The sequence below is a fragment of the Corvus hawaiiensis genome, chromosome 1 (genome assembly GCF_020740725.1).
Source record: "Corvus hawaiiensis isolate bCorHaw1 chromosome 1, bCorHaw1.pri.cur, whole genome shotgun sequence".
In the NCBI taxonomy this organism is placed as follows: domain Eukaryota; kingdom Metazoa; phylum Chordata; class Aves; order Passeriformes; family Corvidae; genus Corvus; species Corvus hawaiiensis.
This window is the reverse complement of record NC_063213.1, coordinates 36,194,669-36,221,531: the sequence shown is the minus strand read 5'-3', so window position 1 is coordinate 36,221,531 and position 26,863 is coordinate 36,194,669. Positions and strand designations below refer to the sequence as shown.

At 40.2% G+C, this 26,863-nt stretch overlaps 2 protein-coding genes across 4 annotated transcripts in view; one reads left to right on the top strand and one right to left on the bottom strand.

The window, feature by feature from the left end:
- Nucleotides 1-23,980, top strand: part of DNAJC13 (DnaJ heat shock protein family (Hsp40) member C13) — a 57,712-nt gene extending 33,732 nt beyond the window's left edge. Inside the window, exons 32-58 of one of the 2 annotated variants that reach the window (XR_007202977.1) lie at nucleotides 861-906; nucleotides 1,085-1,239; nucleotides 1,850-2,051; nucleotides 2,714-2,829; nucleotides 3,667-3,745; nucleotides 4,325-4,460; nucleotides 5,562-5,746; nucleotides 7,194-7,268; nucleotides 7,462-7,581; nucleotides 8,845-9,024; nucleotides 9,360-9,527; nucleotides 10,140-10,253; nucleotides 10,590-10,706; nucleotides 11,236-11,413; nucleotides 12,466-12,557; nucleotides 13,449-13,548; nucleotides 14,426-14,500; nucleotides 14,662-14,774; nucleotides 15,220-15,389; nucleotides 15,761-15,803; nucleotides 16,727-16,900; nucleotides 17,862-18,041; nucleotides 18,281-18,421; nucleotides 18,870-19,013; nucleotides 19,819-19,918; nucleotides 21,627-21,738; nucleotides 23,144-23,230. Coding sequence is in view for 1 of the 2 variants with exons in the window: in XM_048300356.1 (XP_048156313.1) it covers nucleotides 861-906; nucleotides 1,085-1,239; nucleotides 1,850-2,051; nucleotides 2,714-2,829; nucleotides 3,667-3,745; nucleotides 4,325-4,460; nucleotides 5,562-5,746; nucleotides 7,194-7,268; nucleotides 7,462-7,581; nucleotides 8,845-9,024; nucleotides 9,360-9,527; nucleotides 10,140-10,253; nucleotides 10,590-10,706; nucleotides 11,236-11,413; nucleotides 12,466-12,557; nucleotides 13,449-13,548; nucleotides 14,426-14,500; nucleotides 14,662-14,774; nucleotides 15,220-15,389; nucleotides 15,761-15,803; nucleotides 16,727-16,900; nucleotides 17,862-18,041; nucleotides 18,281-18,421; nucleotides 18,870-19,013; nucleotides 19,819-19,918; nucleotides 23,144-23,241 (3,301 nt within the window). In the remaining variant the exon portion in view is untranslated. Of the gene's footprint in view, nucleotides 1-860; nucleotides 907-1,084; nucleotides 1,240-1,849; nucleotides 2,052-2,713; nucleotides 2,830-3,666; nucleotides 3,746-4,324; nucleotides 4,461-5,561; nucleotides 5,747-7,193; nucleotides 7,269-7,461; nucleotides 7,582-8,844; nucleotides 9,025-9,359; nucleotides 9,528-10,139; nucleotides 10,254-10,589; nucleotides 10,707-11,235; nucleotides 11,414-12,465; nucleotides 12,558-13,448; nucleotides 13,549-14,425; nucleotides 14,501-14,661; nucleotides 14,775-15,219; nucleotides 15,390-15,760; nucleotides 15,804-16,726; nucleotides 16,901-17,861; nucleotides 18,042-18,280; nucleotides 18,422-18,869; nucleotides 19,014-19,818; nucleotides 19,919-21,626; nucleotides 21,739-23,143 lie in introns of both variants that reach the window. The other variant, XM_048300356.1, reaches the window with a different exon arrangement.
- A 1,345-nt stretch (nucleotides 23,981-25,325) lies between these two features.
- Nucleotides 25,326-26,863, bottom strand: part of ACAD11 (acyl-CoA dehydrogenase family member 11) — a 29,373-nt gene continuing 27,835 nt past the window's right edge. The window contains exons 18-20 of one of the 2 annotated variants that reach the window (XM_048300382.1): nucleotides 26,649-26,765; nucleotides 26,145-26,254; nucleotides 25,326-25,682 (exon numbers count right to left, since the gene is read on the bottom strand). In XM_048300382.1, the coding sequence (XP_048156339.1) occupies nucleotides 25,568-25,682; nucleotides 26,145-26,254; nucleotides 26,649-26,765 (342 nt within the window). In that variant the 3' untranslated portion in view covers nucleotides 25,326-25,567. Of the gene's footprint in view, nucleotides 25,683-26,144; nucleotides 26,255-26,648; nucleotides 26,766-26,863 lie in introns of those variants that run through there. The other variant, XR_007202984.1, reaches the window with a different exon arrangement.

Below are 26,863 nucleotides of genomic sequence, written 5' to 3'. Positions count from 1 at the left end.
GCTTGCTAGAACCAACATGAAATCCTTCTTCTAGAAAAATTGCCTTCACGTGATCTAGTCAGTCACTAAAAAGTGAATTGCTTATCATCCTTCCAGAGAGGGAATGAGAGCATGTCTGATGATACAGTTCTAACAGTACAACAGTCCAACAAGCTTTATTGTAGAAGAATAAACCATTACAAGCTCTAAAGAGCAGTAACACAGGCTACATATACACTAACGTAGCTTTTGATAGTAGGCAGCTGTTGAAAGGATTTAAAAAATCTAATAACCTCTTTCAGTATTGAAGCCTAAAACAGTTATATCCATCTGTACTGCCTGATACATGCACTGCACATGCAGGTGGCTATTGCAGTTCATTCCAGTGCTTTTCCTCTAAATGCAATAGTTCATAAAAAGCTGTCCTACAGTTCCAGTTAAGTCTCTTTTACAGTGAAATGCATTGGGAAATGATTACATGCTTCCATGATGACTCTGGTGTAATAGAACTGTCAGCAGTTAGTCTAAAATCATCTTGTTTCATCCCTGCAGTGATGATCTAACAGTGCAGAGGTTGTCTGTGTGTCTGTCAACATCTTTGTGTGTGTAGAAAACAAGCTTTCAGGAAGAAGACGTTCAAACTCAAATGATGAACATAAGGCAACATTTATAACATGGGACTGCTTGGCTTGGTGGAGTTCCCAAGGATTTACTTTGTACGAAGATGAACTTTGTACAGAAATTCATAAAACTGTTGCCATTACTCTTTTATCTCAAAGTAAATGTATAGTACCTGCCAGCCTGGACTATGTTGGTCTGCTTACTATTTAAAGGTACTTAAGTATCAATCAAAAAGAAAATAATTGTTGTTTCTCTTCTAGGTTTTTGAAATATACTCATACAAAACAAGCTTTCAAGTCTGAAGAAGTGAGTATATTGCAACAGTAACTACCTCTGTTTCCTAATAGTTTTGCAGACTACCTATTGCTGTTTTAACTAGAATTTAAGAACTGTAGGGGAAAAGGGGGAGAGTTTTTAGGTCTCAAATTAGTTAGCAAGACAGAATTCAATTACCTTTGAGATGACCATGTGATCTTTTCTGTAGACAAAAAGTCAAGATATTGTTCAAAGAAGTATACTTGGACATATTCTTCCTGAAGCAATGGTGTGTTATTTAGAAAACTATGAACCAGAAAAATTTTCTGAGATATTCCTTGGAGAATTTGACACTCCGGAAGCAATTTGGAGCAATGAAATGAGGTAACTGTTTTCTACCAGAGGGACAGATAAATCTGAACTGCAGGTTATGTTGAAGAGATCTTTCATATTCTTAAAGAAAGATGAAAATACCTGGATTCTATGGCTTCCTCTTGTTTGCCTTCTGCAAGGGCAATGTCCTACATTACCTTCTGCTTCAACCAAAAATAGCCAGGGCAAGGGAGAGCAGAATTGTCAGTGGGAGGGGGAATATTTCCGTGAACATCTTGATTAAGTTACTTTTGTGAATGGAGACTTGATGATGTGTATGAGGTGCTGCTTTATATTTACTCATTTATATGTACTTTTTTATTACCAGCACCTATCTCTGTGATATACCCCTAATATTCCAGTACATATTGGGGTCTTCCAGAAAGGGAAGAGGTGTTGAGAAAAGCAAAATGTCACTTTCAGTTGTTTTTAATAAACTAGTTTTCATGGTGTTTATATAGCTCTGTAATAGAATAGGACAGAATCCTATTCTAAATCCCTGCTGAAATGTGGGAAGCTTCTAAGGAAAACCTTTTCAGAAGAAATCATTGAACACACCTGTACAGTGAGTCAGGGTTGAGGACTGCTGGGCAAGTGTTAAACTAAACTTTGCAACTTTTAGGCGTCTTATGATAGAGAAGATTGCTGCTCATCTTGCTGACTTCACCCCTCGTCTTCAAAGCAATACAAGAGCCCTCTACCAATACTGTCCCATCCCGGTTATCAACTATCCACAACTGGAAAATGAGCTGTTCTGTAACATTTATTACCTCAAACATCTTTGTGATACATTCAGATTTCCAGACTGGCCAATTAAAGATCCAGTAAGTAAGAAGTATTTTAGGATTCATTTATTTCTTGATCTTTCAGTCCTAAAAGTTAACAAAAAGTCCTAAGATACTAACGAAATCAAATGCTAGGTTTGTTGCAAGTAACCTCTTTATCATGAATTTTAGTCCACAGGTAAGTACATTAAACCCTACTTTATCTTGAAGCAGCATAGTGTTCTTTCCATATAGCAACCCCATAAGTATATCCTTCTTGTGGTGACTACTTAAATAGCAAAATAAGGCATCCAAGAAACTTCAAAGTGTTTTCAGTGAACCTTTTTGGGGGGCAGGGGACGGTAGGGAAATGGGAATCATGACTTTTGGGGTTCTTAGTTGTCCATGCTGCACAAGAAACTAAGCTAATGTCAGTATTTTAACTGAAGTGATGAAATATTTTTGGTACAAGTCTGTTGACTAGATCTGTCTAAGCAGCTATTTTATTTATGCAGCTTTGCAGTTTTTACAGTATCAAGACGGGAACTTCATCTTATTTAAGTGATTCTCCATCTTCTAGTGTGACTCTTAAATAGTCCTTTTAATCTTAAGGTGCTTTTATCTTGAATAAAGTACAGGATTCATGAATAAAACAGCATTTTATTAAAAGTTGTGTACTCGTGTCAGCATAAATGAAACGCTAATAAATTGTAATTATTCAGGTTAAACTGTTGAAAGATACCCTAGAAGCTTGGAAGAAGGAGGTGGAGAAGAAGCCACCTACCATGTCAATAGATGATGCCTATGAAGTTCTTAACCTACCCAGAGGACAAGGCCAGTAAGTTTTCAGGATTTAAACTTGTGTAACTACTTTATATAAACTCCATGCACTGACCAAACTGAAGTTTCTTATCTCAGTACTAGGCACGAGTTAATGGTACCAGGTCAGTCACGTGTGGCACGTTCTTCTTTCAAAGTGGAAGACTGCCTTGCTAAAAAGAAACAAAGCTTGGAAATACAATTACAGTGTTTGAGAGAATAATTGTAGAAGTGTTTAGATAAGCTGAAAATAGGGAAGAGAATGCTTTCAGCTCTGCTGTTTTAGAGTACAAGCTTTAGACTCAACCATAGTGAGCAAAGAATATGGCAGAACTTGAATATGTTCAAGTGGAGCTTTTCTTTCTAATCATCCTTCTCCCTCTCATATATTGCCCTTTTTCTTAATGATTATATCCTTAGAATTTTTTCCTTCTGTCTTGACACTGGTTTCTGACTTCAGGTCTCTAGAAGTAAACCAACAGCAGTTTGGGTTTATCCTTCAAGAACAGTGCATTTATTACAAATTGTGAAATACTAACTTTTAACACTTGTAGCTCATTTAGGTTCTTCATTTAAAATATTCAGGGATTTTGTGCGCTTTCTGGTTAATATATTACGTACAAGAGATATTAAAATACTTTCCACCTCTAAAATTTCTTCCTATTGTGAACACATGATTACTCCCCCATTCAGTGGGAATGATGAAGCGGGGTTTTAAAATGGAAATAGGAGAGCTTGTAGTTTTCACTCAGTTGCAGTTACTGTTAGTACTGTTGTCAGAACCCAGGCTGGCTTTGCTGTGGTTATTTTTGTTTTTTGTTATTCAGTGTAATTGATGGAACTTGTTTTGTTGTAGAAATGATGAAAGCAAGATCAGGAAAGCTTATTTCAGGCTGGCTCAAAAATATCACCCGGACAAGAATCCAGAAGGCAGGGTATGTACAGCACAAATTTATGGTGTTAATAAAATGGGGAAAAATTCAGCTATTACATATATTAAGAGTTTTGAAATGCACACCTAAATTTTCTTTCTTCCTTTTAAAAGCTATGCCCTAGGTGAATGCTAAAACACAGATTAATGCTACAGATTAATAATTTAACTAATGTCATTCAAGGATTTAGGGTTTCTACAGTAAACTGGTGTAGTCAGATCAGACTCACATCTCATAAATGGTCTTGTTTGAAGAGCTACACAGGACCTAAATAAGCTGTTTGTTCCCTTTCAAAGACAGACTGCATCCTCTGCCCATTCTCACAATCCAGCTGTACTTACTGCTTTTGTCATAGTATGATTGACTTAGTTTGTCTCTTGCATAGGGCAGAGTTCGGGAGACAAAAGAAAACTGATCTATGAACAAGTGTTGCTTGGAATATTTGATGAAGTGCAGTGAGGCAACAAAACTAGTGCTCTTGCTTGTAACCTGAAATGCTTTATTTTACCTGCATCTAAACTGATGCTCCAGTAGTTCAGAGGGTTCTTAACAACTCTGACAACTGTTCCTCCTTTTTTGCAGGATATGTTTGAAAAAGTTAATAAAGCATATGAGTTTCTATGCACAAAGTCTGCCAAGGTGATAGATGGGCCAGATCCAGAAAACATAATTTTGATCTTGAAAACTCAAAGCATCCTCTTCAACAGGCATAAGGAAGGTAAGCCTGCTGCCTAAGTGCTTTGTATTCATTTCTTTAGTGGTCATTTTGGTCAGCTTTGATCTTCTCTCTTCTTGAGTCTGTGCTCTGTTGATCTGGTTTCTGACTTGCCACAGCTTCAAATAGGGCTTTTTCTTCCATTAAATAAATTATTCTGCAGTAAAACTTAATTCAAAACAGCATGAAATAGCTCTTTGAAGTGCTCTGCTCTGATACTAATCAGTTTGAATCTTCCTCCGTATGGAGAACTCCATCTCTGCAGAATAATCCTCACTAGTACTCAGTCACCAAGATGCTGGTTATACATGAGGTTACACTCATCAGACTGTTAACAGTGAGCCATTCTTGCAGAGATTCTGATCAGTGTTAGAGTCCTCAGGTGAGTGTGCTGCAAAGTTGCTCAATTGGGAAAGAGGGATGGCTAGAGCACCCTAACACTTGGCTCCATCTACAGTCCCAGGCTGGCAGCTGCTGCCATGTCCAAGGCTTGCAGAGCCAACAGTGTTTGGCTGCGTAGGTGTTACATTATAATGGTGAACTAAGAACCTCACATGCAGCCATAGTGCTGTTAGTTCTGTCAGGGGCTAGGGACAGCATTGGTATAGACTTAAGCGGGTTGATTTGCAGTTGGCTCTATATGAAAAATGAAGTTATTCTTTAGCACTGCTGAACTCTGCAGCAATGAAAAATACAATTTAAAACTTAAAATTGTTGTGTCAAACTGGACAAGTTCCCTATAGGGTTATTGTTAGTCAATCCTGGCCTAAGATACTGACCAAGCTATACTTGTTTTTCTCTGGGGAGAGACAAACATCATTGGAAGGCTCTGAGCTTTGGGGGCTTACTGAGCTGGATATAAGTCTTTTTGATCTTAAATGAGTTTTCTGTGAAGCTCTGTTAGCTTCTAGCCTGAACAGTTCTAATGTGATGAGGAGTCAGATTGTGTTGACTGCTCAGTCTTGCTCCAGATTTCCCAGGTGTTGGCTTTCTTGGACTCCTAGTCCTTATATATCTGATATATCTTCTACTGATAATTTTGTGGTGGCTTAAATTGCTTAGACTCTGCATATACATAAACTTGGACTTTTTTTCCTCTTTCAGATTTGAAACCTTACAAGTATGCAGGCTATCCTATGCTGATAAAGACCATTACCATTGAAACATCAGATGACCTTTTGTTTTCCAAAGAATCTCCGCTGTTGCCTGCTGCTACAGAACTTGCTTTTCATACTGTCAGTTGTTCAGCATTAAATGCAGAAGAACTTAGGAGAGAAAGTGGAATTGAGGTAAATGTAAAAAAATATGTTGAAATGCATGCTTTTAGTCTAACTATTCCATAGCTAGAAATCTTACATCCTCAGTGCGTAGGAAATCAGATGTGATAGAGAATCACTTTTGGTCTTGAGATATCTGTTCTTAACACCTCAGATATTCTGGATACGGTAGGAGAAACATCTTGCAGAGTATACCCTTTTCTGGACCTAGGCTTGTCTGTTGAACTGTGAGTAAGCAAGCTACATACAAGGTCTCTCTACTCCTTTACAAAACTGCTGAAACTTCTGCAATTCCAATGTAACAGAATAGATAAATGTGAACAAGTCACTTGAGCAGGGGGCCTTTTCATTGCACGTGTTACAATATTAGAACCATTTAGATTGTAAAAGACCTTGAAGATCATGGAGTCCAACTGTTAGTCCCAACACTGACAAGTCCCACTAAATCACATCTACATGTCTCTTTAAATAACCTTCAGGATGGCAACTCAGTCACTTCCCTGGGCAGCCTGTTCCAGTGCTTGACCGCCCTTTCAGTGAAGATATTCCTCCTAATATCTAATCTAAACCTTCCCTGGCACAACATGAGGCGATTTCCTCTTCTCCTGTCTCTTGTTTCTTGGGAGGAGAGACCAATCCCCACCTTGCTACAGCCTCTTTTCAGGTGCTTGTAAGAGAGCGATAAGGTCTCTCCTGAGCCTCCTTTTCTCAAGGCTGAACAACCCCAACTCCCTAGCTGCTCCTTATCAGGCTTGTACTCCAGAACCTTCCCCAGCTCTGTTGCCCTTCTCTGGACCCACTCCAGCACCTCAGTGTCTTTCTTGTAGGGAGGCCCCCAAAAATTAATACAGGGTTCAAGGTGCAGCCTCACCAGTGCTGAGTACCAGGGGGACAATCACTGCCCTGGTCCTGCTGGCCACACCATTGCTGATACAGGCCAGGATGCCATTGGTCTTCTTGGCCTCCTGGGCACACACTGGCTCATGTTCAGCTGCTGTTGACCAGCAGCCCCAGGTCCTTTTCTGCTCAGCAGCTCTCCAGCCACTCTGCCCCCAGCCCCTAGTGTTGCATGGAGTAGTTGTGACCCAAGGGCAGGACCTGGCACTTGCCTTTGTTGAACCTCGTACAGTTGGCCTTGGCCCATTGGTCCAGCCTGTCCAGATCCCTCTGAAGAGCCTTCCTGCCCTCCAGAAAATCCATAGTCCCACACAACTTAGTGTCATCTGCATGCTGACTGGGGTATGAGCTCACATGTGAGAAGGCTGTCAACTCTTAAGCATCAAAGGTTACTAGTACTTGCAAGGAATTTTGCACTACAAACCATTTAAGCAAGCAGCAGATTTTTGTCAAATGTTTCCCTTCAGCCATTAAAAATGACTTTACCAGCTAATGTTTTGTTTTTGCTGGCCTTTATCTGTTTTTGTTGTGACTGAACTTGTGCATCATCTGATCCTCACAGGTATTGCAAGAAGCATTTAATCGTTGTGTAGCAGTCCTGACTCGTTCTAGCAAGCCAGATGATATATCTGTACAGGTGAGTTTAAAGCAGCACCTTTAACTGTCTTCTCAGAAGACTACATGGTGTATGTATATGTATAATATGGTAATAAACACAAATGTGCATATATATAATAAAAACATTGATCTAGTAGTGTATATATTAAAAATACAATTGTGAACATGCATTTTTCTTCCACTTGGAAGCAATAAAATATTGTGTTTTGTAGGTATGTGGATACATTAGTAAGTGTTACAGTGTAGCAGCTCAGTTTGAGGAATGCAGAGAGAAGATTACGGAAATGCCTAACATAATTAAGGACCTCTGTAGACTACTGTATTATGGCAAGGTTAGTGCTCCTTTTCCTTGTCTAAATGGGTGTTTAACTGTTAAATGTGTAGGGGAATATTCTGCTTTTAGGGCAGGTAAGACAATCAGAATCATAGACTGGTTTGTGTTGGAAGAGACCTTAAGTTCATCTAATTCCAAACCCCCTGCCATGGGCAGGGACACTTTTCACTTGACTAGGTTGCCCAGACCCCCATCTAACCTGGCCTGGAAGACTTCCAGTGATGGGGCATCCACAGTTTCTCTGGGCACCCTGTTTCAGTGCCTCACCACCTTCACAGTAAAGATTACCTTCCTAACATTTGATCTAAACTTACTTTCTCTGTTTGAAGCCTTTTCCCCTTGTCCTGTCACTCCATATGCTTGTAAATAGTCCCTCTCCTCCTTTTGTGTAGGCACCCTTCAGGTACTTGAAGGCCACAATGAGGTGACCTTGAAGCCTTCTTTTTTACAGGCTGAACAAACAAAATTCTCTTAGCCTTTCCTCATAGCTGCAGTGACTGGTCAAACCCTTCTGTAAGATCCCAGCCAATCATGAGATACAGAATTCAACTGCCTTGTTTCAACACTTGTGTTTGAATCCATTTAGCAGATATAAACTGCAGCCACTTTAAAGATTCAGCTATTTCTGCCATTTAACTGACTTGTCTAGTAGCTTGGCTTAGTGTACTGAATCAGCAGATTAAAGTACTACAGCTAGATCTTTCATAAACAGACTCTTAAGTCAGCATAAACTCTGGGAACAGTATTCAAGAAGTTTTCCTGACATTTAGCTCTTTTGAACTTGCCTCATGTTATAAAAATGCTGAATTTTGTCTGAATTAAGAGAGGAAGGCTTGTCTTGAACTTTTCATGTGGAGTGTATGAAAACAGGAGACTAAAACCAGATTCTAGTAATTGACTATATATGCTTGTGTGTTCTTTAGTCCCTGCAGGACACATGTATTGCCATAAAAAACTCACCTGGGAATCTCTGCTGCAGTTTTGAATTGTTTTTCCAGCAGTTCATCAGTGCTTCTTTCTAATTATATGAAATAGCTATTCAAGTACTCTTCCCTTTGAAAAATGCTGACTAATTAGCCATGTTGTTGGTTACCAAATACTTCAGCTGCAGAAGTTATGTCTACTTCAGTTTTCATCTCTGTGCTGCTTAGATAGTACTGCAGAATTAGCAAGTTTTGGCTTTTAAGTCTTTGGTAAGGAAGCCAGTTGCTATTCTTTGGTTACAGGTACTAAGGCAAACTTCTTTTTTTTCCCCCCTCAGACCATACCACGAGTAGCTGCTTTAGGAGTAGAGTGTGTTAGCTCCTTTGCCTTAGATTACTGGCTACAGACACATTTGTTCCAAGCTGGTGTTCTCTGGTACTTACTGGGTTACCTCTTCAACTATGACTATACATTGGAGGAGAGTGGGATTCAGAAAAGTGAAGATTCAAACCACCAGGTAATGTTACCAAGGTGTTTCAACAACCAGTAGCTGTTGTTTGCCATCTCTTACTAACAGGCCAAGTGTATTCAAATATTTGTTAGAATTATTGAATTGCATGAAGAGTAACATTAACAGAGAGTTTTGGAAGGGACTTTTTGTGTAGTGGTAAATACTCTGAGTTTTGGTTTTTTGGTTTTTTTAAAGAGTTCAAATGTTAAAGCTGCCAAAACCTATGGTTTCTAATAGGCTTAATGCAAGAGACTTCTAATCTATAGCAAACGGTATAAAAGTAAATTTTTGCTATCATAAGAAAGCTCTAGGTTTCCTCAAATTGTCTCTATATTTTTCAGGAGGTAGCAAATAGCCTTGCTAAGCTCAGTCTCCTGGCCTTGAGTCGCCTTGGAGGGTATCTTTCTGATGAACAAGCTACTCCTGAAAACCCAACAATCAGGAAAAGCTTGGCTGGAATGTTGACACCCTACATTGCAAGAAAACTTGCTGTGGTCAGTCCTACCGAGGTGAGCTGCTGTTGGCCAAAACTTTCTGTAGTGATTTATGAAAGGAGTACCTAATTGCTTCTAAAACACTGAACTCTCTTAGACCAACTTGATACTGAGAACAGCAGTGTGATTTTTCTTTGCAGTTGAGGTAACTGCAGGGAAAACAAACTGCTTCAGCCTCAAACACTATGGACAGGAACAGTGCCTCATAGAATAATATTTGCAGAACAAGTATAGGAACAAAAAAGTTAATAGTTCAAGGCTTAAGGATATAATGATGATGGAGAGCAAAGGTTAAACTTAACTCTTCAAAAGTGGTGCCAAGGAAGTCATGTATAAAGAGGTACTGCAGGTAGTTGCTGCTCACTGTCAAAAGTGGATGGAGAATCTGAAGTAAGTGTGTCTCAGAGCAAAATAGAGAGAAAACTAAAATGCAGATTGTACTGTACCATGTAACTTGCACATACTGTTTTTCCAATATTGGAAATTTCACACTTCAAACTTACTTGTGTAATTGGTGTAGCTGTTAATGACATTGGATTGACTAGTACCACGAAACATGCTGATTACTGTGCATAATGATCCAAAACTGTTGTACATGTGTTTCATCATGTAAATTCCTTTTCTTAGACTCTGAAGATGCTTAACAGTAACACAGAGAACCCCTACTTGATCTGGAACAATGGGACACGAGCTGAATTACTTGAGTTTTTAGAATCTCAACAAGAAAGCATGATTAAGAGAGTAAGATACTCTTTACTTTAAATCCAACTACTATTTTTTTTAAAAAACTGTTCCGTGTTTTCTTATATCTGCTTGGGATGCAATTGTATGGCTAATACAAGTATCCATTGTTGTCTACTCCTAAGTCACTTTCTTCATTCTGTAGTTTTTAAAAGAAAACAAAAACCCTAAGATTTTGCTTGTTCATTTCATGTTATGTTTCAGTCTGAGCTTCTGACTTGCTGAAGCATTAAGTTTTCTGTTCAAGTATTGCCTGTTTCATTATCAGATTATAGCTTTACACCTTCTATGAGATTATTTTCTGTCTGAGCTTGTGCTGCTTATCTCTGCTTAAAGGGTGATTGTGACAAGAGCTATGGATCTGACTTTGTCTTCAGTGACCATGCAAAGGAACTTATTGTGGGAGAGATTTTTGTTAGAGTCTACAATGAGGTCCCTACCTTCCAACTAGAGGTGAGATGTAGCTAAAAATCTTCCTGTTGAAACCAGTGTTTGGAATGCTACTTCTTCATGTTTATCTGTCAGTGCAAACAGAATGGAGAAAATACAGAATCGTATGGAAATTTCCTTCAAGATCAGCGTGTTATGAGAAAGCTCTTCACTGGAGCAGAATAAATTAAAAGAACAAGTCTGTCATAAGGTGTGCTGCTTCAGCTGTCTTGGTGACTTCTCTCTACCACCTTGTAATGCAGGCACTTGAGTTGATTCAGTAGTTCCAGGAGGTGGTGGTTCTGCCTACTGGCTTTACAATCAATCGATATATATGGGCAAACACACCTGTTGGAGTAGTGGCAGCTTTTTAAGTCTATGTTTAGACAGAAATAGGGTTAATGTGATCCAGATGTTACAGTGATCATAGAGAAATGTTGCCTGTCTGGAAGAAAGGAATATGTGATATGTAGAAGTTACATGGATACATTTTGTTCTGTTGTGGGTACTGTTGCATCACACAGCTAAAAATGCTCTCATCTCTACTTCAAAGCTTCCTAAAGCATTTGCTGCAAGCCTCTTGGATTACATAGGCTCACAAGCACAGTACCTTCATACACTAATGGCAATAACTCAGACTGGGAAAGTGGAGTCCAACCAACACGGAGATCGCTTACGGAGAGTTGAAATGGCCCTGGAGGCTCTGAGAAACGTCATAAAGCACAGTCCAGGTAGGCTTTAAACTGAACTTCCCCAGTATACTCTTCTGTGGACAACCTTAAAAACTGTGGATCTCTGTAGTCTTTATCTTCCAGTGAGAAGGAAGCTTGTTTTGCTGGCTAACAGACTTTAACATTGCTGGTAAGCCATATAAGCTTGCTGGTTTTTTCCTTACCTGGATAGCATTGTCAGTAGATGTAGCAAAATTTTAGGTTAAGTTCAAGCCTTATCTGTTTTCATCTCTGAATCATTAGATTTTAACTCTAATTCAATCCTGCTGTTGCTAGGAAGACTTAAACCTCTTGAAAGAAACTTTCTGTAATCCTTCAAAGAATCTTCAACTGATTTTTAAATTACCTTATTCCTTGAACTGAGTACTGTGTGTAAGTGGCACCTGTGTTAGGGCCTCAGTAAAACAAGAGGAGAAGATGCTTTTGAGAGTGGGCAGCTAATGCCAGCAGTTTTATGAGCAGACATCAATGTATAGACTGGACAAGCCTGAGACAAATGATTAGGATGTTTTCCTACTGTATTATATGCTACTTCTAAAAGCAAACCAAGTTACTATTGTGGCATCTAATAATAGCTGGTTAGGATGTTCTCTGTGTATGCAGTTATAATCCTGAAGGCAGCTGTTCCTGCTGGAGAAAGCATCCCTGCTCTGAGCTGGGACATTCTGAAAGGGCAAGTGTATTTGAAGACAGGAGGTATTGATGATCAATGATAAATAAAATTATGGAATTTGTTCAGTTGTTTTGTAAGAATGCAAGTAACTAGGTAGTCCAAGAACTACATCAGTTACTCTCCTTAGAGAGGGGAGTTACCCTCTGTTTTTGAAGTATTGTTGACCTGAAATTCTGTGGAAGCTAGATTAGTAGAGGAGTTCATAATTTTCTAACTCTGTAGCAGGTGCTGTCCTGTACGAGCTGTCACAACTACTGTGGCAGACTACATACAGCTGTTTAGTCTTTAACACCTGTCTGTATAATGAGATGTGGGCTTGGGACAGCCTTCAGTGAATGCTTTGGCTAGCATGAAGAGTAACTTATTTGATCTCTTGCAGGTTCTGAGTGTGAATGCATAGGGCACTTTAAGTTGATATTCTCCCTGCTGCGTGTTCATGGAGCTGGTGTGGTGCAGCAGTTGGCTCTGGAGGTAAAAAACCCAACCAACCAAAAAACAAACCAACCCCCACAAACTCCCAACCTCCTGTGGGGAAACACAAAAGGTGAAAGAGTTTTAGGTGTGAGAAAAAAGCAGTTTTCAGGAATAAAGCAGAAGAGTTTAGGCATCAGCTTTAGCTGCAAAAACTTGAAGATACAATTAACAGCAAACAAGGGCATTAAAAACAATGGTAAGAGTTTCTAGGTTTGGCCTAGATAGATTTTGGAGTTGCAAAAAATATGCTTAGCAAGATAGATAAGTTTAAGCCTTAGAGTGGAATATCGTGTATTGTTACGTTAAGGCATAACAAGCCAGCATTGTGCATAGCAGAGGTATGTGCGCTGACTGGGGATTGGTTAAGACAGTTGTCTGTAACTTTTAGAAGCATGCTGATTGGCTAAAAAGCTTTTAAGAATGCTCTGTAACAAGGAAGTCTTTGGATGCCTGTGACGGTGTGAGCTCTGTACCATCTCTGTCTCAATTCGGTATGTGAGACTGATAACGGAATAAAATAATAAAAGGCTCCTGGAGCGCCTGTCCAGGCTGCCCGTCCCGTTTGTTGCCAAAAATGCCAACACCTCCCTGTCTGGATGCTTTACATAATCACCATAAACAAACTTGATTGTGTAGCTGTTAAGAGTAACATCTAAAAAATATTAAGATGAAGGTTCCAAGGTGTCAGTTTCTCCTTGGAGGAAACATACTTTGTGCCTGTGCCTTTTGCATCCTTCTTTTCTGAAGAGACAAAACAGTTTGGTGGCAGGAATAAATGTAAATATCAGCTCTATTGGCCAGTGAGGTGGCTGACTTCATACACCGTGTTTTCTGAAAAGTGTCTTCATAGCTGGAATATAATCAAGTGCTGTTTCTTATTTTTTGCAGGTAGTGAACATAGTAACAAGTAATCAAGAATGTGTTAACAACATTGCTGAGGCCATGGTTCTTGCTAACTTACTGGCACTCCTGCATTCCTTACCTTCAAGTATGTACCATAGGATCCTCCATCTTGCAAGGCAAAGAGTTTCTAACTCAGAAATTTATAAGAATGCAGCTGGCTGAGCTTAGCACTGAATTTTAAGTTAAAACGGTCTTGTTAGCTTTATAGAATAGAGAGCTGGATTATGAAGAAAAACTACAGTAAGAACAAAGCTTTCCTCAGGTTTCCCAGCTGTTGCTGTGCTCCATTCCAGTTGCTCAGCTATTGAGAGCAGTGAAAACAGTACTGCAATACATCCTCAGTGAAACACGGTGTTTCTATGCCCAGTTCTAGTGTATAACACTCTTCAGCTATCAGCTATTCCCCTGCCAGATAAGAAAAGCAGTTACCAAACAGGAATCACCATTTTTTTAAAGATGACAGGAAGCAGGACTAGAAATAGGTTGTTTTTTAAAAAAAATGCAAAATTCAGACCAGCTTCGTCATCACACAGGCCCTATGATATGCAGCTAAGTCACTTCTATTCTGTTTACTGATTTAATCATTAGTGACTATCATATCCAAAGCTAACAAGGATGATTTACAAAAATGTTGTGTATGTGACCAGTTTTTTGTCTTAAATGTGTGACCTGAAACGTATGAATTGCAGATACTGACTACTTCTGAATTGTGTAGTGTTCGATTGACAAATTATTCCTGGGAGTTTAGCTAATTAGCATCTAATTAAGAAGTTATGCTGTACTAAAATGTGTGATTGATTGACATTCCTTAACTAATGTAGTTTAGCCAGAAGTCCCTAAGCTTGAAATTGTCCTAAGCTTTATTGCACATTTGATACAGTTTTCTGTTAAGATCAGTTACATTTATCTTTACTTATTCATTCTCTGTGACACAAAGTTCTTCATGTTCTTTATTTTGACAGGTCGGCAGCTTGTCCTTGAAACTTTGTATGCTTTGACATCTAGCACAAAAATAATTAAAGAGGCCATGGCAAAAGGTACATTATTACACTGAAAGCAAATGTTTCTCCAACAATGGATCTAAAGTGCATGGAGTGGCCACTCTTCCCTTTAGAATAATCAGTATGGAATTGGAGAATTTCTACTACTTGTGACCAGAAAAAAAACCAATTGAGTGCTTCCTATCTCTCTGTTACAGGTGCTTTAATCTACTTACTAGATATGTTTTGCAACTCAACTCATCCACAGGTCCGAGCTCAAACAGCAGAACTTTTTGCCAAAATGACTGCAGATAAGCTGGTGGGTCCAAAGGTAAGAATCTTAACAGCTCATGTTGGAACTCTTTGTTGGTAGTACCTGCATCTCTCTAAAGATGAGCAAAAAAATCCTCTTCTGTGTCTGAAGTATCCATGTAATCAGATGTAATATCCATGTAAGAGCAATCAGGCTTTTTCAAAATAAATTAGCTTTTAATCTGTGAGCAGACTTCTGGAAGTTGCTGTATGTACAGTAGCTTGCATAAGCAATTTGGTTTCCATTTGTAATGACTTTTAACAGTAGAGGCCTAGATTTCAGTGTCAGTGGCTATTTGAAATGATAGCAGTATTTTATTTTGTGGTGTTGTGGTCTAGCAGTTGACAGTTCTAGCATTACAGATAATTGGACATTGTGGAGTTTTCCATTTCCTAGTCAGTTTGTCCTGTCAGTTAGTTTGTCTTATGATACACTAAATGTCATTTATGTTCATCCTTTCTAGGTTAGAATTACATTAATGAAATTTTTACCTGGAGTCTTCATGGATGCCATGAGAGACAACCCTGAAGCTGCTGTTCATATCTTTGAGGGAACTCATGAAAATCCAGAATTAATTTGGAATGACAGCTCCAGGGAGAGAGTATCAACAACAGTTCGAGAAATGATGCTTGAGTATGTGGAAACCTACTGACTCAGTTATCTTTAACTGAGACACTCTCTTAGTGGCAGTAAATCAGAGTTGCTGTAGAAGAACTGTGAGACCGAGCTCTGCCTGTAAAAAGTAGAATTCTTGCAAGCCAGACTTCTGTGAAACAAACTTGTTCATTGTTTGTGTACTGTACCTGTAACTGAGTGATGCAGGTACAGTTTGTGCACAGTTCAGGTATTTGCTTACTGCTGTAAGATTTGGAGGGATCCAGTGGGGGGAGAATGGGGCTTAGAAGCTGGAACTGCTTTACAATGATGGAGGGAGACTGAGGTGTTGAGTAGAGAAGACAACTGCTTTCTTTTCCTGCTCATTAAAACTTACTTTCTTTTTAAAGGCACTTTAAACTTCAGAGGGACAACCCTGACACTAACTGGAAGGTAAAAATGTACTGTTTCTGCTTTGAGTGTGTCCAAGGAGGCTATAGCCACATGATAATAGATGCATGTATGTGACTCTGACAGGCTTTTCTCTGAAAGTACTAACAGGAATTCACTGCTGTGCTGTGAACATAACTGTTCAAAACGGAAAACATTACTGGTTTAATGTCGAATCAATGCTTTTGTTACTATGTGTACCTTGAAATTAGACACTTACTGGTAAAACCACTGTCAGCATACTCTGAATGTTCTGGTAGTCCAGGTCATTCTAAAACACATAAAAAATCAGCAACAAAGGAAAATACTGGTTTGCTGGAAAAAATCCTGTCACTACACAGCCATAGTAAACTTGATCCCAGTAAATGTGAGGTAACTTTAGTAAGTCACTGATTCTCAAAAAATATTTGAGTCCTGAGCCATTCCCTGACATCAGGCCTATCAATGAGGTGCTTCAGTATGTAGCGATTCCCAGTATCTCTGAAAAGCTAGACATGACTTCCTCCCAACAGTAAACCAGTTTCTAAACACATCATGATGGCTATTTTGATCCAGTTGAAAACTGGAAACTTCCTTGGACTGATGGTGAGAAACCTTTCCTGGAAGTGTGCAAGAAAGGAAGAAAGGGCTGTTGTGTCATCAGCCTTGTTGCTGGTACTTCTCTTGAACTCGGGTTTGCCACTGTTGCAGGTGTAGCTTCAGTTACTTGTGTTCTTTGAAAGAAAAGTTCACTGCAGTGGTGCTGCCTGCACTGCACTGTTCTTTCTACTGTCACTTCTTACCTCATGTTCTTTCAAGATGAAGGGTTTATTGGTCTTGCACAGCTCTGTTTTGGAGAATACAGTTAGTGACCCTGACCACTTAAAGCAACGGTTTTAGCTCTCACAAATACCCTTGTCAATAACTTCTACTTTACAATTCAACAGCTGCCTGAAGACTTTGCTGTGGTGTATGGTGAGGCAGAAGGTGAACTTTCAGTGGGAGGAGTCTTCCTCAGGATTTTTATTGCCCAGCCGGCCTGGGTTTTACGGAAACCAAGAGAATTTCTCATTGCACTGTTGGAAAAGTTTACTGAACTACTGGAGAAAAATAACCCCCATGTAAGATGATTTTTTCTGGTTCTGTGCTTTGAATTTGTTTAGCATTTCTAAGTTTTTAGTCTTTTAGTGTCTGATTAACTTAGATTCTCACACTCTCTTCCCATCATGAGTGGGGTTTTCTGTCTGCTTTCTGACTCTCTGTTAAAGCCTGTTGATGTGTTTAGGCAACTTTTGAACATGAGTCAGGGTTTTTAAAGTCCCTGAAGCCATAGAATTAGCTTCAGTTAAGTCTTAGAGACTTACTTTGTGCTAGAGATGAGGCTTAACAAATGAAGCGTCTTTTAGTTATTCTATGACTGACCAACCTAAAAAAATGGCATTTGTTCTACACCACCTATTTTCTGCTCTTGAGACTTCTGTTGTCCTTCTGCAACACTAACTTCCCATTCTGGTGTAAATTATGTGACCTACAGAAGGCTGCCACCTAACAGTGTAATGAGTACAGCAAATCTATTACAGTTTGAAAATTAATTCTTTAACAGTGTTCAGACAGATTCTGGGTTAGACTTGCAGGATGGAAACTAACTTGCGTGTTGAATAAAACAGGCATCTTTATTACAAAGGTGTGATAGCAGTTTGTAGAGGCATGGAGAATACACAAGGCATGACAAGTGCTTCTGCACAGACTGCAGAACCCTTCAGGAATTCAGGTGGTCAGCTGGACATCCATGCTGTCATGATTCCACTGAGCAACTTAGCCAGATACTGAATTCTCAAGATGCTGAAATAGTGCTTAGGAATTCCTGTGTGGTCTCCCTTTGTGGAACTAGTGAATGTTTGCCACTATTGGAACTGATAATCATGTTCTTAACTTGTTATTTTAACAGTTTGAGAGCAAAGTGACATAAAAACATGAGGGAAAAAAAATCTATAATGCAGAGCAAGTGACAAATGTTGTTATTATGATGATACATAAGGCTTTACTGAGTTGCACTTTCTGTTGATTTTCAATTTTCTGCAGGGGGAAACTTTAGAAACCATTACCACAGCAACTGTGTGCCTGTTCAGTGCCCAGCCTCAGCTAGCTGATCAAGTTCCTCCTCTTGGTCATCTTCACAAGATAATCCAGGCTATGAATCACAAGAACAATGCCATTCCTAAAAGTGCCATTCGTGTCATGCACATACTGTCAGACAATGAGGTACTGAATCTTCTAAGTGCTTGAGGGGAGAAAAGCGTAGCTGGAGTTATTTGTATTGTTTAGTAGTGTTCCTAAAAGGGCATTATTCTAACTATAAATACTGTGTAACAAGTGAGCAGGGACCTATACCTAACTGATGGATTAAACACTGAGAAATTTATGGTGTTGGCTGACCATATCTGCAATAACCATTAATCTTGGCATAAAATAAAGTCCTTGGGATGTTTGTCTCTCTACAGCTTTGTGTTAGAGCAATGGCATCACTGGAGACCATTGGCCCTCTCATGAATGGAATGAAAAAGAGGTCGGATATAGTTGGGATAGCCTGTGAAACACTGAATCGAATGTTTCAGAAGGAACAAACTGACTTAGTAGCCCAAGTAAGTAGTACATTCTCAGACTTTAAAAATGTGGTATTTTTATATTAGGGTATATCTAAACTGTTCAACTTAAACGACATCTGGGAAGCCTCCTGGACACTTAATGAATGTGCTTTTCTTGTTGGAAAAGCTTTTATCTAAAATGCAGACCTGTTCAAGGATGTTACCTGAGCACTGAAGCTTAATGCACATGGTAGCGTTGTGTCCACTGAGAAAGTGTAGTGGAATGCTAACTAATTGAATTGAGTTTACACTTAGAGCAGAACTGCTGGACAGTATCTTTATTTTCTCTTGTTTGTATTCATACAGCTCAAGAAAAATGGACTTGTCTTGGCATTTGTAGTAATAGCTGTTGGCACTTTTGGTTCACACTAATGCTTGTAATATAAAACATCTGTATACAACTTCCTGGACTGTGTTAAGACAACTCATTTGGGTATGTTTGCAGGCTTTGAAAGCAGATTTGGTCCCTTATCTTCTAAAGCTGCTTGAAGGTATTGGTCTTGAGAACCTGGAAAGCCCATCTGCAACAAAAGCTCAGATTGTTAAAACTCTGAAATCCATGTCTCGCAGCCTGCAGTATGGGGAACAGGTGAGTACTGACAAGTGCTTATCTGGGCTTTGACACTTGGTAGATCAAATTCTGAACGTCCCTTGTTTAATCTTCTGGCTGTTACGTGCATCATTCCACCTAAAATGTTAGCATTCTGCAACTACAAAATTACTATGGCTTGGAATGTCTTAATATCTTGCTTGTGGAGAAGTCATTGGTTCAATGCATGTGAAGAGCACTAATAAAAAAGATAAATCCCAAGTGCAGAAATATTCTATAAGCTGGTTAGCTTTAACTGACAACTCTTCAGAACTTGTGCAATTAATGTAAATTGCTTTTTTGTTTTCTGAGTAAATACGTAACTGCAGCAGCTTTATGGATGTATATCTAAGTTGGTAAATTTGTCCCAGTAACTGCACTAGTTCTCGATGCTTTTTTTTTACCCTTCTGTTGAAAGCTTTCTCAAGGGGAGGAAACTGGGAATTGGTCTTTCTTCCAAGTATCCCCTGTCTTGCTATAGTACAGGAAAAGTCCTGTTCTCCCTCAGCTGTCAGTGTGTGGCAAGGGGCTGCTTGCAGGGTTTCTTTTCCTTGTCAACTTTTTAGGGAATGAGGGACAAAGTCAAGCTACCAAATTACTTTTTTGAGCATTGTGTTCAGCTGCACAGTTCACATGGAAAAAAGCAAGTCTCCCTGGAAATGTGTGCAAGTTCCGTATCGCAGCCTGAACTACTGCTCTGTGTTGTAATCCCTTCAGAATAGTTTGGCTCTAGAAAATGAGTTTGTTTGCCTAGAACATGACAAGCAGCGCTTGCTCACTGTGTTAATCTCTTGAAATACTGTAGGTAAATGAAATTCTGTCCCATTCTTCTGTGTGGAGTGCCTTCAAGGATCAGAAACATGACTTGTTCATTTCTGATACACAAACATCAGGATACCTCACAGGTTAGCAACTCTTTCCTGTTTATGTCCTGAATTATACTGAACTGTTACTTAATTGTCACACTGGACTCTGGAGATAGTTTATCCCCAGGAGCTAGTGCCATCATGTGGTCTGAACATTCAGTGCTGTAAAAATACAGTAAGTTTTTAAAACACTTACTAAAAGGTAAAATTCTTGCTGGTTGAGAATGTATTTCACTGCATAGTCTTTGCTGTACAGGCTTAGTAATAGAATCTGGACACTGGCAAGACTTGCAAGTACTCTGTAGTGATAAAGCAGAGATGTAATTGAAACCGATGAATGACAGTAGCTTTCCATGCTTTCTCAGGATCAGTCTACTTCAGTTCTAGAACAAAAGTTTTTCAACAGTTGGAGGGGTATGTAAACTGTCTTCAGAATCACTCAGACTGTCTGTATTAGTTGGCTGTGTGAATTAACACTGCTTTAATGTTAGGCAGGTAGTTGTACTGCTGGAGTGCTAATAGGTTGGAGTTTGAGGCTGTGTTCCAGCCAGAATCAGTGGCCTGCCAGGGTGGCCATGTGCCTGTAAGCGGAGCTTGCAGCATATACTTCACTGCAGCAGTGGTGCACCTTGGGTGGGTGCCCTGTTGGTGCCACCAAGCTTAAAATGGCACCCCAGAGGTGCCACCTCAGTCCCACCGACAGTGAAGAAGAGCATTTTAGCTGTGTGTGCTGTGCACTGTGTGCACACTAAGGTTAGCAGCTGATGGGAACTTCCTTGCACACTGCAGACATAATCCCAGATCAGTTATGTCACAGCAAATCAAGTCCAGGTTCATCCTTTGCTCATGCAGCCCTTGGCAGACACAGTATCGCAGTCCAAAACAAAACTACCACATAAAACATTTTCAGATACAGCAAATAATGATATTGCAGCAAACTTTGTCTAAAGCAACACACGATGCAAGCTTCTGACTCCTCAGTAGCCATTAGCTGAAGAAACACTTTGTCTTAAAAGCTTTGCCTCACAGGTGAGGTTTTAAAGTCCTTTGTGACAAGCCAGTATGGACACATCATGTGCCACATGGAACTTTCTCATCTAACCCAATATAGGAGTCTTGGTAAAGCTTTTGAGCATAACTGAACTAATGAGGTATAAATCAGATGGCCAAAGTTTTTCTTGCAAGATAATAGCATGTATTTTGAGAAAATGAAGCAAGAGCCTTTCAAGTCAGGAATTACACATTCTAGAAGCAGTTGCTTGAATTTTGAGAGTAGGTGTAATGCAACACTTGATGCATTTTCTCACACAGGACTCCATGCTTTAGCTCTGAACGGGAGTTTTTTGGGTTTTGTACCGTTTAATGCCATTTTGACAAAGAACACTGGAACTGATTCAGTTTGTACTGAATTTCCTTGCTATTTCTTAAATACTATAAATTTAGAAATAGGAAGAAAATGCTGACTGATTACTGGCCAAGAACTCAAACAATACCAGATGCGGTCAGGCTTGAGACTGGGGGCAATACAGTTTTCCAATTGCCTTAAGGCCTGTGCTGCTTTAAATTGCCTAATGTTTAAATGCTTGCCAATGTAGAATGAAGGTGCTGTACAAATGCAAAGTGTAGATGGAAACCAAGCTTTATTTTTAACCTCTCTTATCTTGTATTCTGCCTTATGTCTTGCTTCAAATTGCTTTGCTATTTGCACTTCCCTTGAAACTTCCCTTGCTTATTTCTCTTCCCTCAGGTGTCTCTTCTCCTTCCCTTCTAACTGGCAGCAGTCCCCTTCACCTGAGAAGTGGGCTTTAGATCTGCTGTGTCAGGCAGCTTGCTAACTTCTGTGTAGCTCTCTAAAGCAGGTAGATACCACCTCGCAGAACGCACACTGCTCTCGCTGCATTCCGAGTACCAGATGCATGTCCTAGAGCTGTACAAATGTGTGGTCCCAAACTGCCCCACACCGATACACTTGCCTGCCTCGAGCACACAGGAGCACTACACTGCCAACTGCACTGGCTGGTACTTGCTGGTACTACACAGGAACTCAGCTTAGGAATCCTCCAGAATGGAAAAGCTTGAGGCACAAGATAACTGTGGGGAACTTTTCCACTACGATGTGTGACAGTGGGTGTGACACTTGGCAGGTTCACTTGACAGATGGGCTGGCAAAGAGAGGTTGTCTCCTGCAGCCAGAGAGCTTTTTACTGCCACAGGCACTGCTTGCTTTGCTCTCTGCCTCGCAGTATAGTGTGGGACTGTTTGCAGGGAGGCAAACCATGCTCTGATGTTCTGGCTCTGGGCTATAGTTTGAGAAAGAAGGGTGGGGCAGGAAGGAATAGTAAATTTGGGAGAACTCATTGAGGATGGCTTAAAGGGGAAGAGTACAGGACCCAGCAGAGTTTAGTATGTTGAGTATTGGCAGTGTAGGCTGGAGGTGTAACACCAAGTTGATCGCTGTATTGGTGCAGGAATGTGTTGTGAATGATCAGTTTTCTAGTCACTAATCTGATAAAAATTACTGTTAAAACACCTCATGCTGCAACATAAGTTTTTACTGCATTTGTTGAAAGTTTCTATATGACTAAATTTTTAATTCCAGGCTTTGAGGGAGAGGGCCTTTGCCTGCAGTGCAAAACTGATTGCCCCTATAGTAATCAGCATGGAGACTTTAGTAATGGTATGAGTCCTGCATCTCCAGTACAGAATTTGTGTATCCCAAGAATGCTGTCACTTTATTCCAACTGAAGGCACAAAATGCTGGCTAGACAAGCTTTAGGCAGTTCTGCTTCTACATGAGGCAGCCCATTGTACTTCCAGGAACTATGCAGCTGGGAGAAACCTTTACAACACTGAAAAGATACACAAGGAGCCCAGTAGTGGAACACATGCCTGACCTCACTTTAATTCCATGGCAGGGCCTTTCTTTAGAAAAGGAACTCTTTACTACTGCTTCTATGATGGCAGGTGAGATGGGTAATGCAGGTGGGTGGGGGTCCTCTGTAACTTATTTGGCATATCAGAATAAAAAACACTGAGCAAGCCCAAAAATGGCCCCCACAAGCTATTCCACTTGGTTGACTAAGAAGTCTTAGTTTCTAGTGTTCCTAGATTTCAAAGAATCTAAAGAAAAAGTCCTAAATGTTCTTGTGTAAGGTGTCTGGTTGACTTAGATGATGTATCTGAGTGTTACCAGAGGAAATAAAGCTGTTCAGTCACCCCAGTAGAAGGAACACTAATCAGCAGTACTTGTTTTCCACCCGAAAGGCCCTGGAGTTGCTGGTTACCTCACTGCAGGGACGACATCATCCGTAATGCCCAACGTACCACCCCCGGTAGACAACGAAGTGGGAGATGTCAGCTAAGGACTGGAAATCCTTGTGGAAGAGACAAAGGCAGACTGGCCAGTGACGAGGAACAGCACTTCCCTCCAATACATTGAAGTGAACTTACTGCCTTGCCAGGTGTTTATGACAGTGTTATTCCTTTTTTCTATGACTTTTTTTTTCTAGGAAAAGTCAGTGATTCTAACTACCACACTGTAACACAAGAAAGCACTCTGTGGATCAGCTGAAATGGGTACACAAGAATTTTTTCTTGTTGTACATAAGCACATTTTGTTCCTTTATATTTGTTTACAAGACTGTGAATCAAACTTTCCTAGTTTTTATATTTTATGAATTAGCATGACTGGAGTTGATCTACAGTCTAGAGGAATTGGGCTAAAATAACTTTGACCTCACCAACCCCACTAAAAGGGCATCCCTTCCTTTCTCAGTCTGATGTGATCACTCCATTGAACATGACCTGAAAGGGTTTGTCCCTGCACCAGTTCACTCATGTCCTTAATCATTAACATTACCTTCTTCCTTGGATCAAACAGCATTAGACATTTGTATGTATAACTGGCTTGACCAAATTGACAAAGCTTCAGCAAAAAAACCTTAAAAAGTTGACATGTTATGTAAGAAATTAGTGTAATTGTGAAATGTTCTATACATTATCCAGTATATAAAACTTTCTATATTGAGTGTACATTATACAGATCATTCATATGTACATAAAATTTTAAAATAAAGGGAATTAAGAGCCTTGTTAATGAGATGAAGGTGGTGTTCTTGTGTAGCTGTTCTTTGAAAGTGTGGGAAATGAGGGCAGTCAAAGACCCTAATTGGAAGGTGGCTAAATAGAATCCCTGGGTGTTCTTGGTTGGAAAAACACATTGTGTAGGTTTTGACAGCCTGGACCAGAACTCCTGAAACACATGTAGTTGTACAGTGCAGGTGGCTTTGTGTTTGAAGTGCATTTCAGCCACTGACCTGCTGACACTCTCAACTTCCTAGAAAACATTCTTGTCAGGAAGCAAGAGGAAACTAAGGTGAATGGAAATGTAAACAAGAATTTCTGCTTTCTCAAAAGAGGTGTTATAATCTTGGTTTTAAGTATAATGAAAGAAACTTCATGGAATGCTTCCAGTTCTAGGTATTCTCTTGCTGTTCCCCCCTGAGTGACCACAGCAGCTGTAACTGGACACCCTTCGGGTGAGCACTTGGCTCTGGGCTCAAAGACAGAACTGACCACAGCCTCATCCTAAAGGCTGAGCCAAGCAGAATGTGTTCTCCCCAGGCTCCAACAGGAAGGAGCTTGAAGGGGGGCTTGTTTGCTCATGCAAACAGTAAAACCTTGTGTCTTTAACTTAATTGCCCTTAATTTACCCCCCCGTGTAAGTTGGAAAGTGATTATCCTAACTTCAGGAAGGAGAGCTACCACTGGTGCAGTGTGCTGTGATCTGCCTGGTTCTGTTCCTGCACGGGCAAGTTCTCTTGAAGTAACTCAGGTCAAAGGGGATTGGTACAGGAGCAGAACTGAGCAACTCTGACCTTCGAGAACTTCACAGAGGTGTATCGGGCATAAATGGCAGAGCCTGTTTTGGTAGCAGCAGAGGCCACGAACTGCACCCTGACACTGCTGCTGCCACCCAAAACATCGGCTCCTTAGGGAGGAAGGTTCCACCTGAGCTTAGGCATATTTAAGAAAGGGTGAGAGCAGCTGGAGACAGGAGGAGGCTTGTGAGGGTGCACAAAAGGACAGACAGGAAGAAGAATGCAAGGGAAGACAAAAGGGACATCTCTAAGGAAAAATGGGAGGAGATCCATTTGGAGAAGCACTGCAGATTAATAAGCAAGCAGTAGCAGACAAACAGCTACACGTGACAGGAGTTTCCTGTGCTGCCCTGAGCCTCACTTGAGGGGAGCTGGGGGAAGGACTGCAGCTGAGCTTTGGAAAAGAAAAAGCAAGGTACTCTACCTCCAGTGTTTGTCGTTTATCAAACTTAGAAGTTTAGCCTAGCTTGCAATAAATTAGAGTGTCTGGGCCTTCTGACTCAAAACTGCTTTGTCTACAATGAAAGAATAAAGGGCTTTGATTCAGAACAAAGAAAATACTTTAGGCCTGTTAGAAAATGGATTTTATTTAGTGTTATAAAGAACCCAGGTAAGTTATTTATATGGCATTCTGCAAATTCTTAAAAGCAAGCCCATAATTATTAAGTGTAATGAGGGTAAATAGTGAGAGAAGAATTGCTTCCAGTTAGAATCAAGTTTCTGTATTCATCCAGTTTTACCTAGATAGCATTATTACACTAACACTTTCCTAAGCCTTCTCTCCACTTGAGAAGGCTTTATGCTGACATTAGATTTTTGGAATGAGCTTCTTTGACTGGTCCAGGAGTTCCCACCTTGCAATTGTTGAGAGATGAACTTCATCAGGCCCATCTGCCAGGCGCAAGGTCCGTATATACGCAAACCTGAGGGGGTAGGGCTGAGTTAGGGCTGGGTTCCTGACCTGCCACAGCAGCCACACAGGCTCACACGGGAGGGCTCAGCACTGTTTTTGCTACAGCTGCCTTTTGACACTCTCTGCTTTGATAAGTGCTAGCACATGGGAGATACTGCAGCAAAATCTTCCTGCCAGGATTGAGATGGGTGGGCTGGGAATTAAGAAGTTTTGCTTCTCCCTAAGGCTGTAGGGAATAACATTAAGCTTTAGAAGCACATCCTCTTCACTGCTGATAAGAACTATTTTAGGTCCAGTTCCAGCTTTTATTTTTTGTAAGGCTAATTACACTATAAAAACAATTGTTCTAAATTTTATAGCTTAAAGGGACATGCACTATTATTTCATGCTGAGATGAAACAGCATGTACTGGTGTTAATAAGTTATTGTAAAAGGAATGTTTAGAACCTACAGGAAATCTCCCTTTACTCACATAAATGCCAAAGGAAAATCCTGAGAAACTCCAGCTCCACCACACACTTGAACTGCACAGTCAATCACTTTAAGCACAGCTCGTGGAACAACCACTTTGGTCATGGCTACCTGTAGTTAGAAGAGAACTCACAGTATCAGTAATAGTTTCATAAGCAAATGAAAATATTTACCCAACACTTCTGCAGAATATTGGTATCTCTCAGTACATTCCTTCCTGTCGGGGTTGGATGAGAGCTGTGCTGTTCCCATTCCCTGGGGTATGGTAAAACTGTTTCCAGTCGCCCAAAACTATCTTACTGTGTTGAGACAAGCAAGCAATGCTTGAACAGATTCTACTCTATTTCTGAGATCACTCCCCCATTTTCTGACAATTAAAAGCATATCTTAAGGCTGTTTTCAACATGGATTTATACTCTACAATTAGAATGTTTAACAGTATGTTTTAGCTGAATGCACAGGCATGGCATCTGCCAAGTCCTAGCTACCAAAAAATAAAATTTACCTCTTTTCTTGCTCTTCTGTTGCCCAACATGTCTATCTTGTGGGCTGTCTGTAGTGTGAGCAGGCGAGCCTGTTCTATGCTAAGGCGGCATTCTGCAATCCAGTGGGCAACAACTTCCTGCAGAACACAAAGCCGACATCAGGACATCAGTTAATGCCTCTGAGCACACGTGGAGCTGCCCCTCTTCCTCAGCACGTGCACATTCAGGTAACCTA